The sequence below is a fragment of the Urocitellus parryii genome, chromosome 10, assembly GCF_045843805.1.
Source record: "Urocitellus parryii isolate mUroPar1 chromosome 10, mUroPar1.hap1, whole genome shotgun sequence".
Taxonomy (NCBI): Eukaryota; Metazoa; Chordata; class Mammalia; order Rodentia; family Sciuridae; genus Urocitellus; species Urocitellus parryii.
This window is the reverse complement of record NC_135540.1, coordinates 3,049,468-3,066,186: the sequence shown is the minus strand read 5'-3', so window position 1 is coordinate 3,066,186 and position 16,719 is coordinate 3,049,468. Positions and strand designations below refer to the sequence as shown.

The 16,719-nt window shown below is 35.8% G+C and overlaps 1 protein-coding gene across 5 annotated transcripts in view; it reads right to left on the bottom strand.

Moving 5' to 3' along the window:
* The window catches only part of Afg2a (AAA ATPase AFG2A), a 261,726-nt gene that overhangs the window by 139,081 nt on the left and 105,926 nt on the right, over positions 1 to 16,719 (bottom strand). For 4 of the 5 annotated variants that reach the window (XM_026412226.2, XM_026412227.2, XM_077803492.1 and 1 more), the window contains one exon: positions 14,888 to 15,014. The exons of the other annotated variant lie outside the window; for it this stretch is intronic. In XM_026412226.2, the coding sequence (XP_026268011.2) occupies positions 14,888 to 15,014 (127 nt within the window). The remainder of the gene's footprint in view (positions 1 to 14,887; positions 15,015 to 16,719) is intronic. 5 annotated transcript variants of the gene reach the window in all.

Below are 16,719 nucleotides of genomic sequence, written 5' to 3'. Positions count from 1 at the left end.
GTTTCTATACTACATCTTTTCTTTCTTCTCTTTCATTCAATTAGCATTTACTAAGCATTTACTATAACAGGGTGACTCATCAGTTACAAAATATTGACAAAAATCCTCAAATCAAAAATTCTAGGTTAAAAAATACTCAATAATACTGGGCACACTTGTAATCCCAAGGAACTTGGGAGTCTAAAGCAGGAGGATCGCAAGTTCAAGGCCAGCCTCAGCATCTTAGTGAGTCCTAAGGAATTTGGTGAGAACCTTCTCAAAATAGTAATAATAATGCTGAGGATGTAGTCCACTGGCAAAGGATCTCTGGGTTCAACCCCCAGTACTAAAAAAACAAAGCAAAAAAATTTTTGAATGTTATTTAAGTAAATAATGTATAAATCAATAAAATGACTATTAAAAGAACATTATTATTTCTAAGAAAACAAAGATAAATACTTAGGAAAGACTTAATATAGATGGGTAACTAAAATAACACGTAAATTGGTATGAGCCAAACAGTTTTAAAAGAATGAGAACATTCAGAGTGTAAAGTATTTTAATTTCTGACTCTATAGAAGCAAAACACTGAAATCAATACAATGTGGTTTAGATAAGAGATAATATCTAACTCCAATGAACAGACTGTTCTCAAAGAAAATCATTTGCCTTAAAACAAACCACAAATTAATGTATGTTTATATTTTAATTTAAAAGTAAAATATTTTAGTAATTCTTTATTTAACTATTAGAATTAACTACCAATTACTGGTTCCAACCTGGAGACCTTGACACATTCTAACTACTGATCAAAGTACAGAATGTGGGGAGGAAGTATGACCCCATCCAACAAAATGGCAAGTGCATGTTCTCAGCACAGCAATCTCACTACCCAGGCAAGCACAGAAGATGTGGGGACAAGGTTCCTCTCTGCAGCACTATTAGGGGCATGGGGAAAAGACTGACAGCAGTCCAGATGGCCATGTCACAGAATCTAGGAATAAGTGGTTTTGAGCATGTGAAGCCTATGAGAGTGTGAGGAAGACCAGAGACTGAGAAGAGGAGTCTCCAAGATACAGAGCTAAACAGAAGAGCAAAGTGCTGAACACAGTTTCCCACATTTTGTACATTCGGGAAGGGGAGTATGTGTGTGCACACACGCATGTCACCCTTGTATTATAATAAAGCAACACTGGAAGGAGAAATAAGAGACTAATAATGAGGTGAAGGAAAGAAGGTTGATTACATAGGTGAAAGCAAGATATCACCATGCATCTTTCCATATGTCACATCGTATATATTACCTACTCAAAATATCATTTTAGCAAAATATCCCTTAAAATGAAAAAAGAAGTATGCAGAATACAGAGTTACATACTACGTTTTTCAGTGAAACTATTTTCTACACTTACAATGTCTAAGATCCTCACATTTTGCAGGTCTCAACCTACCTGAGATCCAATTTCTTTGATTTTTCTCTGCACTAACTCTATAGCTCTGGTCATCTTAATGGGAAGGGAGGGAAGACAGGGGGAGGAGGAAAAGGTGGGGCAGGATAGAGGGAGGGAAGCTAAAAAAGGTTTTGGTGAAGATAGAATGCAGACCTCCTGTCTGTCCCTCTTCACCACAGAGAAAACAAAGGTCAAGTGACTTGCTCTGATTTGACTCTCAAGTTCCATTTTTGTCACCTCTCCTCCTTTACAGAAAGCAGAACTCCTTCTCAACATGCATCAGTTAATTAATGGGGTGTGAACAATAGGACATGAAACATGGTTGGTAAAAAATAGTATCAGCTACAATTTTTCTTATACAGTAAGAATAAAAGATCACTTACATTTCCTCTCCAATCTGATTTTGTGTCAGTACAGTGGACAGAATGTTATTAAACCTGTATAGAGGCCATGCACTTTACCAGGTATACTGAATACATAAACCATAATGGGTGCTATTGGTATGTCAGGGTCCTCACATCTCAGCCTAAATCTCTGGAAGGCAATAAACACCTTTTTTCAGTCCCTAACTCTCTTACCACTAAGTCACTAGGTGTGATATCATTTATACCTATGTGGTTATATGGACACACTTCTCCTGAAAATTACTGTGACTAAGCTGAACACGCTGCAGGTGGAGGCGCAGTAAGCCTCACTGGGGGATGAGCAGGAAAATGTGGATGTCTTACACTGGGGCTCAACAGTTACGGAGCTAGAGGGTAGACAAATTAGCAAAAATACCCCTCCAACAAGTTTAAAAACAACACCTTACTCTCCAGATGTGTACATGAGGTTTAGACATTAAATAAGTAACCCACAGTCATATGTAAAAAATGAATCCAGAGCTTCTGGCTCTTGAATATTCTGTCAAAATAATTACTTCTAGATATCGTGATTAGTTTTTAAAAATCAAATTACTTAATTCACCAATACAGAAATAATAATTCTGTACAACCCCATTTCCTAAAAGTAGACACTTTCCTTTCATATCTGTGAAGTAAAACTGGTGTAAAATTCCTAAGTCCTTCTATGATAAAAGGAAGTTACTCTCCATCTCTCTTCATCATGAGATCACCAATCTGAACGGAATTTTCATGAATGTTTGTATCTATTGCACCCATACATCCCCAAATGAGAGTCTATCCCCAATCAGTACACTCTTCCTAAAGGTTGGACTGGTGAGGATCTGGCAAGCTATTAAGAGCACCACTTTTTTTTCAGAGTGGAGAGGAGACTACAGCACAGTCTGCAGTCCACAGTTCTGGGTCATCCCAGTGCAGGGGGCCTCAATCCCTGTGGAGATGATCTGAGTAGGAAGCAAAGGCTCCCGCAGACAGCAGAGAACAAAGCTCGGAGCCTGGCCTCAGCAATGTGTTTGTTTGGCTTTTTCCTCCTATCCTATCAGCAACCTGCCTCCATAGATTTGTCCAGGAAAATGATGAATAGTGAAGAAGGCAACCCTCTCCATCATCTAGATCTCCTTTCTAATAAAGACCCCAAGCAAAGCTTTCAGAAAGATCATCTTTCTGAAATTAAGGCTTTAAATACTGAAGTTAAGATACCTGAAAGAAAGTCAATGGCAGTCATCAGATATTGACAAACATGTGAAACAGTAACTGTAATACAGGAGTAGCTCAATATCCCTTCTGACACTAAATGACAGTAAACTGGTTGCAAACCATCTGCATACAAACAAACAGCTATGCATCTACAAGTCTTTTAAATCTAATGTTCAAATTATCCTTCAAATCAAAGAAATAAGAACCTATCCACTTGATACAGCTATTAATTTATCAAAATAAAATAGCAAATTCATTCTGATAAAATGAAAATAAACAAACAAAAATAGAGCACATGCAAAAGAATTAAACAGAGCATCGTGTCCTGAAGATATGTTTGGAAGGAATTTCTAAACTCTGGAAACAAGAAAAAAATTTAACGCTTGATAATCAGATAATAAGGGAAAAAACCCCACACTGTTCTGTATCTACCCTCCCCATTTTGTTCTTTTAGCCAACCATCCAGACAAAATATTCCACAATCTCTATTGTCTTTAAAAGGGAAATTGATATTTGAAAGATCAAAGTAATCAAGTTTTCTAAAACTTTAATGTGACACATCGACAAACATGAAGTACAGAACAATCACTTCCCTAGGTCAAGAAATCATCTTGGCAGTATTACTGTCTGATATAAAAAGCACCGATGGATAGAATGGAAGTCACAGAGGAACGCATCCTTGCCTGGATTGTAATCTCAGTCCATGGTTCACATAAAACAGAGCTAAGCTTGCTATTTATTTATTTATTTTTATTTCCTTACACATCTTTAGAGAAAGTTATAGTTTCTTTTTGGCAACTATAGAAAATAATTTAACACCAATATTGAGTTTTTAATTTAGGGGGGGCACTAAGGATTGAACCCAGGGGTGCTTTACCACTGAGCTACATCACCAACCATTTTTAATTTTGAGACACACTCTCACTAAATTGCTAAGGCTGGCCTTGAACTTGTAGTCATTCTGCCTCAGCCTCCAGAATTGCTGTGCTTCATTTATCTTACAATTTAGTGTTCCCAAAACAAAGAACTGTCCAAATGGAGTTACTAAAGGATTTGCAGGGGCCACAGCTAAAGTTATTTATTCAGTCAGTCATACATCCATTCAGCAGATAATAATTTATAGTAAGCTCTGGTATTAACAAACAGTATTTATAAAGGTCTTCTGTCTATAATTATAATGATACTAAAAACCTTGTACAATATTTTAAGTATGAACCAAACATCTTTATTTCATCACCATAGCTGATCTTTTATTCTTTCCTGGCTGTATAATCTACTATAAAAGGGGAAAGTTAAATTTGTGATGAATAAAATGCAGAAATTGGAGGTATCTGATATTGTTAAAAAAAATTTAAGTATAATACTAAAATTTGAATCTCCCAACTTTTCCACTCTAGCTTTTCCATATGCTACCATAAGACTTTAACTCTTTAAAGCTTAAACTTTAAATGACAAGGAAGGAGGTATGTGCCACAGTCTTGGCTGGGCACAAGATCACGAGCCACCACACACCTTATAGATTCAAACAGCAATTCTTTATTCCCGAACTCACACGGGCCTCTACACACGTTCTGGGGAAAATCCAAGTTCTGCCGCACAATTCACGTCCCAAATACTTTCTGAATTCCACCAGAACTCAACGGGAACTCAGGCAGCAGGAACGCCCTATACCCAGCAGCAATAACCTTAAACCTGGAACTTCCCTAAAACCAGATTGTCTTAAACTGGAACGCCCTAAACCCAAGGAGCGGGATACTTCCTCAAACCTGCAGGATACACCTTAAACCTGGATCCACCCTCATCCTTGAGCAGGGTCACCTTTCTCAAACACACATGCAAGGTCACAGCGGATTTCCAAGGCAAGTCCATTTAACATGGGGTACGCTGGCAAGGAAGTTTCAATGTGTCATTCCTACTTGGCAATGGCCCTCAGGAGGTATGTGTCACTCTCTGGACTCAACAAATCATTTCTTCTGAATTACATTCTTTCAAGTCATTCAGAAGCATGCCACACTGTGAAAACTTACACTTTAAAAAATATTTATAGGGCTGGAGTTGTAGCTCAGCGGTAGGGCGCTCGCCTAGCACATGCAAGGCCCTGGGTTTGAACCTCAGCACCACATAAATATAAATAAATAAAATAAAGGTATTGTGTCCAACTACAACTAAAAAAATGTATAAATATTTAAAAAATATTTAGAGTAAATTTCATAAAATATAATACTTTTAAATGAAGCGCGAACACAGTATACTATTCTTGATATTGTATCACAGCAATGCATGAAAAATGGGTATGCTGGAGGAGAAAAAAAAAAAAAAAAAAAACACTGTTAGAGACAAGGAAATCTGGCCTGACAGCACTCCTTTTGTTATTTACTAGCTCTGGATTCAGGGCAAGCAATTAAATCTCTCTGAGAAGTAATTTTCTCATATTAAAAATGTAAAAAGAAACTTTATGTGGTTGTTAGGAAAATTACAGATGATGCATATAACCTCAGTGTACAGTAGCTGGTGCACTGTAGATGCTCAAAAAAAGTAAAAACTGTTATTATCTTAGAGAAATATTTATAGATTTTTCAGAATCTCTTCACATACTTGTTTAGTATTTTATTTTTTGTTTAAAATATAAATGCCTAAGAAAAAATGTACTGAGATACATAAAAGCATATAATTTTCATCCTCTGTAAATCTACCTACAGTACACACATTTCCCTTTTGTTTGGACTGTCCTTCTGCTTGTTTTCCTGAGTGAATCATTTCTGCTTAGGTGAATATTTGGCTGCTCAGTAGTCTGAAGGAATACAGGTTCAAGTTGCCAATGGAAATGTGAAATATTAACTTATAGAAACGTGGCTAGAGAGCACAGTTGTTCTTACCAACTTTGCAACTACACAGGAGAGCGGTCGACTATCACCAAAGCAGTCACAAATACAACTGAAAAAGAAGTTTAATGGATCAACTATTCTTACTTAACAGTTATTTAATTCTCATCCACTTTGCTTCCTCAAGGCCATCAGAACAGTGAACATAAGCTAATCTTAATGTGCATTTCTCCGTTCAGTACACATATTTATGAATTACTCAGCACATCCTGCACTAAACATAACCTCCAAGAAAACAGTACATGCCCTACATATAACTTGTAATAAAGTAAGGAAGTAAAAACAGAGGAAATACTAATCTTCGCAGTGAAGAACAGATAAAACAGAAAATACACATTGTAGCTCTACAAATTTGCATTTCGATTCACCCAAATAATAGATGACATGTGAAGAAGCTGGTGCTTTCCAAAGGCAATGCTACAGCTAATAAGAAGAATGTATGTGGCAGGTCTCATTCACTAAACACTTGGATTATCTGGGAACACATAAAAATCCTTGCCCTATGGAGCTTATACTGGGGAGTGGAGGCAGACAGTGATAAAAGTTGTAAAGAAGTACGTGAGTGGAAACAAATGCAAAAATATAAATAACTGAGGGGCTGGGGTTGTGGCTTAACAGCAGAGTGCTCACCTATCACGTGCAAGACCCTGGGTTCGATCCTCAGCACCACATAAAAATAAATAAAATATAAGTATTGTGTCCAACTACAACTAAAAAATTTAAAAAAATAAATAAATAAATAAATAAATAAATAAATAAATAAATGGATGGCTGGGTAACTTAAGTGGGGGTGGGAATCAGGAGAATCAGAGAAAGACAACAAACTTGTCAGATAACTGATAAGGCCTTTTTCAAGGAGGCTCATTATTATTATTGCTTCAGACAAGTGAGATCTGACTTATGATTATTTCCTATTATAATAACTGGCTTTTCCAAGCTGCATTATAGTTGGTAGTAAAAAAGAAGTCAAACATTTTTGTAGGGTATGTTAATTTTTGTCTATTACCTAACACACTGCAAGGCACATTATAGATACAAAACAGGTATTTAGTGAATGACTCAATGCAAGTTAATAAATACACAGTTCATCTGCACACTTAGCACCCAAACCCTTAACTTTCCTTAGTTCAGGAATAGGCAAACTTTTTCTCAAAGGGCCAGACAGTATACATTTTTAGCCTGTTAGCTATATATCTATATATTAAATATTCAAGTTTGTCACTGTACAACACAAACAACCACAACAGCAAATGAGTGGATTTAGCTACGTTCTAACAAAACATTATTTATGAAAAGAGGCAGACTAGTTTTCTAATCTCAAATTAGTTTATTCTCTTTTTAGCCTAATGCTTTAAATCTTATGTTATATTTCCCTAGGCATATAAATAAAATTAATTATCTATCTGCTAATGCATATTTTATAAATTCTAATTATCTAATGAACAAAAAACATAAAAAACCCCACACATACTGCTTTTACCAGCCTCTATCTTCTCCCTTTTCCCCTTTTCTTTTGCCTCTCTCTTCATCTAAGCCATCTAGCAAAACAATGCAAAAATCAGATTGAATTCTGATTGACAAATGAAATACCAAAAGAAGAGAAAATATTAAATACACAAATTTAAAACCTTTTTACAGAATTTAAAAATAAACCTAAGTTATTACACTCAATAAAATGTCAGTCTTCTATTAATTTCTGAAAAAGCACATATATTTCATCAACATAGTAAACAAATGGGTCATTAAGTCCCAAACCATGAGATTAACAAGAGAGAATATTTTATAAATAAAAAATATCCTAACCATGTTTGAGGATACAATTTTGGGCTGAGCATGGTGGCAGCATGCCCATCAGCCCAGCAACTAGTGAGGCTGAGACAGGAGGCTCCCACATTCCAGGCAAGTCTCTACAAAGCAGCAAGAGCCTCTCCCAAAATAAAAAATGAAAATGACTGGGGATGTAGCATAGTGGTCAAGCACCCTGGGCTCAATCTCCAGATGCATATCCCTCGGCCCTCAAAGGAAAGAGAATATAATTCTGTTCACCTTCCTCAAACATCAGCACTTTATTTTATTCACCTTTCTACAGAGATTACATACACTACACCTTTTGTTTCAACCCTATTATATCAAATTCTCTTTTTTTGCACTTTAACACACATGCACACAATCAAAACCTCCAGAAACAAGATTTCCAAAAACATCAGTCTTATAAGTGGCTTCCTGTTCTCTTTTCCATAAAAAGCATAACTCTGAATAAGTCTGTGTTTAAGTATCTCAGTGAATACAGAAACAACTTGCAACTTTTAGGTACAAATTTTACAGGCATAACAGATTGAAAAGCTGTGTAAAGAAAACCATTATTAAATGATATGAAACGTAATGACTAATTCAAGGATCTGGTTCACCTGTATTATCCATTCCAACCTAGCATTAAAAAAGAAAGCAATGGCTGGGGTTGTGGCTCAGTGGTAGAGAGCTTACCTAGCACATGTGAGGCACTGCTAAAAATAAATAAAATAAAAGTACTAAGTCCATCTACAACTAAAAAAAAATTTAAATAAAAAAAGAAAGCAAAGTACATTTCCATAATTTTAGTCATACTTTATTACAATGAAACATATTACAAACTGTCCTTATCATACATGCAACAACAAAAAGAAACTCATGTTGCTGAATAACTTTTCTAAAAGATTTATTCATATAGTCTCTATCTGCCTTTTTTTTTTTTTTTTCAATAACTAAGACACAAATTCTCTAAGAATTATTCCAGCACTAAAATTCTTCCTGTTCTACCCTGAACAAACGCCAGGGAGGGAAGTCTGAAAGCACAATGCCCTCTCTGCTGAGGTGGCCCTGAGCCCCAGGTAGCAGGGATAAGGCCCATGTTGGTGGGCTCCTAGAGCCTGGGAAGGGAGCAGTGCAGCAGAAGCCCTGTCTCCAAATGAGAAGTATTTGCCCAAAAGAAGCATGCAATTTCCTTTGCCTTTTCTATGAAAAGTTTTTTGTTTTTCAATTGTCTTTTTGTAATGGCCATGTTTATTAAGGTATACTTCACATAAGGTAAAATTATTCTTTTTAATTTTTTAAGTTTGATTGGATACATACATACAGCCCTATAATCCCCACCACAACCAACATACAAATTCCATTATCACAAAAAGCTTCTTCATATCACTTCATGAAAAATTCTCTCAGGCCCACATCTCATTTCTGACCCTATAGCCCTGCTGTTCCAAAGTGTTCTATAAATGGAATCAATAAGTATACTGTCTACTAAGCCTTCTGTATCAGGCTTTTAAAATTTATCATAACATTTTTGAGATGCATTTGTATTTTGTATGTATTAGTAATTTACTACTTTTATGGCTTAATAATATTTCACTGTATGCACATGACATAATTTGTTTATCCACTCATCAGGTAGTGAATATTTGGGTTGCTTAGGTGATTATAAATAAAGCTACTATAAATACTTCTCCATAGGTCTTTGCATGGACAAATGTTTTTATTTCTCTTGGGTAAATACCTGGAAGTAGGTAATAGCCCCTTTCCAATGATGTGCACTTAAAAAAAAAAATCATCTAAAAACACTAATGCTTGGGAAGGGTTGTGCCTAGCACAATAAGTAAAAGGCTCAAAAAAAAAAAAAACCCACAGAACTCTACAAACAATACAAGACCTCTTTTACTACTGGATATATGATAAGCATATATTTAATTATAAGAATTAATTTAAATTTTTTAAAAAAATTTGTATCTTTACTTAAAAAGTAAATAAAACTACTACATTGACTGATGGTAAACATTACTTTCCTAAGAGAGGATACATGTACGTGCAGCACTAATCCTGCACAATTCCCTGAAATCAATTTTAAAATAAACTGTACACTGAGCATGAGTGTTTATTCACACTTCAACTATTATTTTTTAAAGCAAAGCTAGTTCCTCATCCCCTTAAGCTGCTCCTCTGAACAGAGGGGATGAGCTTTGAGGAGCGGCAGGGTCTGCACTCAGAGATTGTTTCAGGTGAGCACCACCATCTTGTGTTGAGACACAGAAACTGCAATGCTAAGGCCATCCTCAAGTAGCATGTCAAACAGCAGGAGCAACACAGGCCAAACTTCCCATGTCTGCTGGGGTGCACATGTCACCACAGCACCACAGACTTAGTTGAGATTGTTCACATTTTATGATTATAATGTATTAAAATTGACATGTATATTTCAAATCAGATTATACGTATTGCAAAGAAAGGAACTAAACATTCTTTCATTACATGACCCTGATACTTTCCACACCCTTTCAATAGACAGACAGACAGACAGACACACACACACACACACACACACACACACACACACACACACACAAATATGCCAGACATGAAAATGGCACTTCATTATTATTGATAATATTCTCTACGCACTTTAAAAATAGTCCCCCAAATTAGCCCTTTTACTAATGATGTGAAAATATTGAATTCATGACTTTGGATTTGGTTTGGCCACACTGAACATTAGTTTCCATTTGGGATTTTTAAAAAATTGACAATATAAAGCAAGAAGTTCTCCTCAAATTTAGAAGTGATTCAACTTTAAATAATGTATTATATACTTCTGTTCTAACTCAAAAATTATTTTTACTTTTTTGGCAGTTTTTTGAAATAGTTAAAAGCATATTAAATAGACCAAAATATTATAGGCTGATCAGACATCTGTGAACAAAGAAATATGCAGCTTAACAACTTTTCCTTTTTCAAAGAGTAATAAATATTAAGTGAAAAACTCAAAGTATTCTTCAACTGTCAACTAAAGTTTTTGTTACACAACAACAGCCTTAAGGCTGATTTATGGCTTGTTCCATGTTTTTCTGAAAATTACATGACTACAAAGAAAAGTGACTTTTTGCACACCTGGATATTTGCTTGTTTTATGATCTGTTTGAAGGAAGGAACTTTACAAGTAAGTATGGGAAGGTAGTTGCTGAAATAAAAACCAGAAAGCAAAAACCTGCTCGGTAAACAGCATCCTTTTATGTAGCATTTGAAATCTCTTATTGTCTGTCTTTGTAGAATTTGAATGATGTATCAGAGATTATTTAGAACATTTCTGATAGACACAGAAAACTAAGAGGCTAAATAATTTCTAAAAACACAATTTGTTAGTAACAGAGCTAGAATCAGAAACTGTGATCTCTGCTTCTGCCTGCCTGCCTTGGTCTTCCAAGGTCTGTATCTATCTCACAGTCTCTCTTTCAGGCCTTTCTACCACTTGCTGCATCTGCCATTCCTGTCCCTATTATCTCTGTCCTCTGTTACACATGTCAATCTCATTTTCTCCAGATTCATTACCTTGATCTTGCTGTTTGTGTTATATAAAAGCCTCTTTCTAATGCTGTGCACTTTCAAAAAAAATCATCTAGAAATACTAATGTTTGGGAAGGGCTATGCCTAGAACAATGTAAGTAAAAGGCTCAAAGAAAACTAGACAACTCTTCAAATAATACAAATAAGAGACCTCTTTTCTCACAAATTCATGAAACTGCAGTGGTAAAATAGAGCCAAGAATCAGGAAATTACATATTTTGGCTTTTTCTTTTTCTTTTGGTACTGGGGATTAAACCCAGGAGTGCTTAATTGTTGAACCACATCCCCTAACCCCTTTTTATCTTTTGAGGCAGGGCCTTGCTAAGGTGCTGAGGCTGGCTTTGAACTTGTGATCCTCCTTTTTGGCATCATTTTAAAGCTGAAACAAACTAAAATAGTAGGTTTCAAATATTTAGTGCATGAGCACAAGCACAGTATTCAGCTTTTCACATTATTACCTTCCATGAGCCAAACACAAAAATAATTCTGAATCCCGAATTATTCAAGACTTCTACATAACTTCCAAAGTTTTCCTCATTTGGGAATCTTTTCCATAGATGCTTTAAATCAAATTTTTAAAATTCTACAAATTACAAGAAAATCACTATTGTAAATATAATTTGTACAATAGCTATTCTTAAGAGTCTTTTAAACTGTCAGGCTGGGATTGTGGCTCAGTGGTAGAGCGCTTGCCTAACATGCAGGAAGCACTGGGTTCAATTCTCAGCACCACATACAAAAATAAATAAAATTATTATGTTCATCTACAACTAAAAATATTTTTTAAAAAACAGTCTATTACACTGTAGGCATAAGTTCTAAAGTACTTGAAGAGACTAAATATAAAATTATTCAACAAATTGAAACTAGTTTGAGGCCTGTTTAACACCCAACAGAGAAGACAGAATCCTTTTTTTTCCTTAAGATTCAACATCAAGGGCCAGGTGTGGTGGCACACGCTTGTAATCCCAGTCACTTGGAAAGCTGAGGCAGGAAGATCATGAGTTCAAAGGCAGCCTCATGAAGATGTGGGGAAAAGGCAGACTCATAAAGTGCTGGTGGGACTGCAAATTGGTGCAGCCACTATGAAAAGCAGTATGGAGATTCCTCAGAACACTGAGAATAGAACCACCATTTCACACAGCTTTCCTACATCTTCGTTTTATACCCAAAGGACTTAAAATCGGCACACTATAGTGACACAGCCACAACAATGTTTATAGCAGTACAATTCACAATAGCTAAACTGTGGAACCAATCTAGGTGTTCTTCAACAGACGAATGGATAAAGAAAATGTGGTACCTAAACACAATGGAATATTAGCCTTAAATAAGAATGAAATTATGGTATTTGAGGGTAAATGGATGAAACTGGAGAATATCATGCTAAGTGAAGTAAGCCAATCCCGCCCCCCCAAAAAAAACAAAAGCTGAATGTTTTCTCTGATAAGCAGATGCTAAGCCATAGTTGGTGAGTGGATAGGGAAGAATGAAGAAACTCTGGTTTGTGTAGAGGGGAGTGAGGGGAGAGGTGGGGCTGTGGGGATGGGAAGGATGGTAGAAAAAGACAGACCTTATTACCCTACATACATGTTTGATTACACTACTAGAGTGACTCTGCACCATGTACAGCCACAGGAATGAGAAGCTGTGCTCTATTTGTGTAAATATCTCAAATGCATTCTACTGTAAAATAAATTAATAATAATAATAATAAAAAGCTAGCCTCAGTGAGGTGCTGAGTAACTCAATAAGACTCTGTCTCTAAATAAAATGCAAAAAAAGGGGGGGTTGGGGATGTAGCTCAGTAGTTAAATGCTCCTGAGTTCAATCCCTAATATTAATTAATTAATTAATTAATTATAATACATAAAGAAATAAAAAGATTCAACACCAATGCACAAAATGTCAAGGATTGAACCCTTATAAACTCCAATAGCCTGGACATTTAACTATGATTGAGCATTAATAATAAATTAGTTCCTTGATGTTCTGAAGTCTCCTGATGCTTAGGAAATCCATACTAATATCAATCTAATGAGTCTACATAATCTCATTAAAGTTCAACTCTCCAGTCACGTCCTGTTACTCTTATGCAAAATGGACATGTGAGGATGCATCTTCTCTACATTCATCTATAAGCTGGAGGAAGGGTTAAAAGGCCTATGGAGACTACAGCAAACCACCAGAGACAACAAGTAATTACTTCACTCAGCCCAGTGTGCTACATCACAATTAATGAGTTTAACATGTAAACATGACATACCAGGAACTAGAATAATATGATTTCTGAGCTATATGTCTTATTTCCTTAGCTATAGCACCAGAATCCACAGGAAATTTCAGCTTCAGTTTCCCCAGATTATATGAAACAAATATTATCCCCCAAACCACACCAAATATGTAAAACACATGGACAACATGAGGATATCAATCTTATTCTGACAGTTCAAGAATTTTCCCCATTCTAATCTACCACCCCAAGACCATCTGCATAGAGGGATATGGGTTAACAGGCAACAGGAATGTAAAATATGTTAGTTAATGAAAAGACCAAACATCTGGATGAAATGCAGCAAAAATTATTATAATATATATCTCTTTGACATTAGAATAGCCTAAAAATAAATCTCTACAACTTAACATCAGCCCTATAATTCTTTTGTCAACTATTTTATTCCCATCATAGCTACTTCTAGACTAGAAAAGTGATAAAAATGATTCTTTTCACTATAGAAAGATGTCGTAAATGTTTATTTAAAGACTGATTTTATTCTACCAGCACTCATTGGTAGTGATTACTTGAATCTAACTAGTATGACATTACTAGAAATTTACATTAAAGTTGATGGAAATGCTGAAAACATCTTTAAAAAACAAATAAAGTAGACGGAAAAAAACAAAAGCAAAAAAAAACAACAGAATCTTAAAACTTCGATTCTCTAGAGAAATACAATGAAAATTCCATGCAAGAATGAAGGAGAAGGCACTGTAGGGTTACAAAGGAGTTTCATTAACATGGAACCATGAGCAGTTAAAAAAAATGTACACACACACACACACACACACACACACACACACACACGGCTTTTCTTTTTTCCTTTCCTTTCCTTTAAGATCCTTTACAGGACAGCAGCCTTGGACCAGCCCAGCTGCCCCCTTTTCCCATTTATGGTTACCAAGAATAAAGGAAGGCTGTGCTGGGAATGCAACACCCTGGGACAAGGACAGGCTGCAACAGCCCAGGCTTGTTTCTAGTCCTCATATTTGGTGTCTTCTACCAGCTTCCCCAGGAAGCGAACCACAACAGGTGGCTTCTCAGGGAACAGAGACTCCATCTGCCCAGGCAGCTTCCCTGTACCCTAGGGGACTGCCTCACAATGAATCCTAGGCTTCTATTGTCCCCTGCTGCCAGTCTATAAGAAACAACAAACAAAAAACTCTGCTGCATGTAGGTGAGCAGGGAACCTGTTTCACCTCCTCCAATATCCTGTGATGAAAAACTAATTACAAAGTTATCTGACCCCCTCCACATCCTCCCCAAATCACACAAATAAAATCAATGATCTCATTCTTGACTTCAAGACATCCACAATACCTTCTTTCTTACCTTGTCTATCCTGTCAGGGCGATTAGTAGCTGCCAAAATTGTCACATCCTTTAGCTGTTCGATCCCATCCATTTCTGTTAAGAGTTGAGCTAAAACCCGGTCGGCAACATTCCCAGCACCTAAGGAACTGATTTTTTAATAATACAGTTATAAAAATCTGTTTACCTAACCCCTAACACTTGTTTTTAAAAAGATGCTTTAATCTACAAGAAAAATTATGTCCAGGGGCTGAGGCTGTGGCTCACTGGTAGAGCGCTTGCCTAGCATGTGTAAGGCCTGGGTTCGATTCTCAGCACCACAAATAAGTAAATGAATACAATAAAGGTCTATACATCTAAAAAAAATTTTAAAAAAGAAAAATTATGCATAGTTTAAAAAACAAAAGGCATGTTTAACAACTCATTACCTATCAAAAAACAATATTCAAATAATTTCCTTTACTCCATCACTGAAAGTAATTTTCTTTCCAATAATGAAATAACAGACAATAAATGAGTATCAGCACCAGGAAGCAAGACAAAAGATTATTTCAAATGATACAGCAAATACATAAATAACTATTTAAACAAAATTTACATTCTGCATAGCAAGCATACTGATAGAAATTGAGAATTTAAAAAAGATACAACTCACTCATTCCCCAAAGCATGTGAAAACAAAAATATTACACACCCGTAACGAATGTGTCATTTCTGACATTTCTTGATCTATTTAAACTTTAGGGACATGTTCAAAGCACATCAGCAGGCAGGCAGCTATCTCAATTCCCATTTCAGGAAAAATAGGCAAAGAAAGCATGCTTTTTTTTCTCTTGGTTTACATATCAGGTCAATGCATTATCCTCGCTTTAATTAAATCAAATTTCTTCTGATCATCAAAAAGTTCTGAAGATTATCTTTAAAGAAAGAAACTCCTACTAATGAACAAAGCCCTGATATCAAACAATCAAGATTACCAGAATAACAATTCTCATTAGCAACAGCATGGATTTCCTAAAATCTATTCAGAGTAGTGAAATTCTGAGAGGACAATTACAGTGGAACAGCACTGTGGTGAATTATACATGCAGGTTTGTTCAGATGCACTTGGGTGGGGATGAGAGGACACAGAAAGAGACACACCCCATGCCTGGGCCTTAGTGCCTGTGACAGACAGTAAGAGGAACTCAATATGACCACTGTGCTATATATTTAATAACAGGGTAATCGGGGTCTCTAAATGACAGTAGACTTAATATTAAGTACAAGTCTAAAAATCTGATTTAGCATATCCATAGGATAGTATTCTCTAACTCACAATAATCAAACAGGTTTCTATACAAAACAAAATGTCAATTTATGAACTTACATGGTCCTTTTCAATGTTTCAATAATATAGGACTGAAAACCAATGAACAACCTGCAAGAGGCTAATCTGCAGACAAACTGTTAATTAAACTCTACCTAAAAGCAAATCTGAACATTTTAAATAAATGGATTCTACAGAGCTTCAAACAAATCCTCCATCATAAAACTTTTCAACATGAATATTTACCTATCAATCAGGAACAGTGAGCAAAACTCTTCCTTCATAATTACTACACACACAAATTAAAGGCAAGGAAGGCAATAGAATATTTTTGTAGCTAAAAGGAAATAAGTTTTCCAGGAACAGGAGAAACTTTAAATGTTTACTACTATGTGAAAAAAGCCAACTGAAAAAGTCTGCATATTGCATTATTCAACTTCAGGAATTTTGTAAAGGAATGTATAGGACATTCTGGAGATGGCAAAAATATAAAGACAACAAAGGAATCAACTGCCAGGCATTCAGGAGGAGGAGTTAAATGTTAA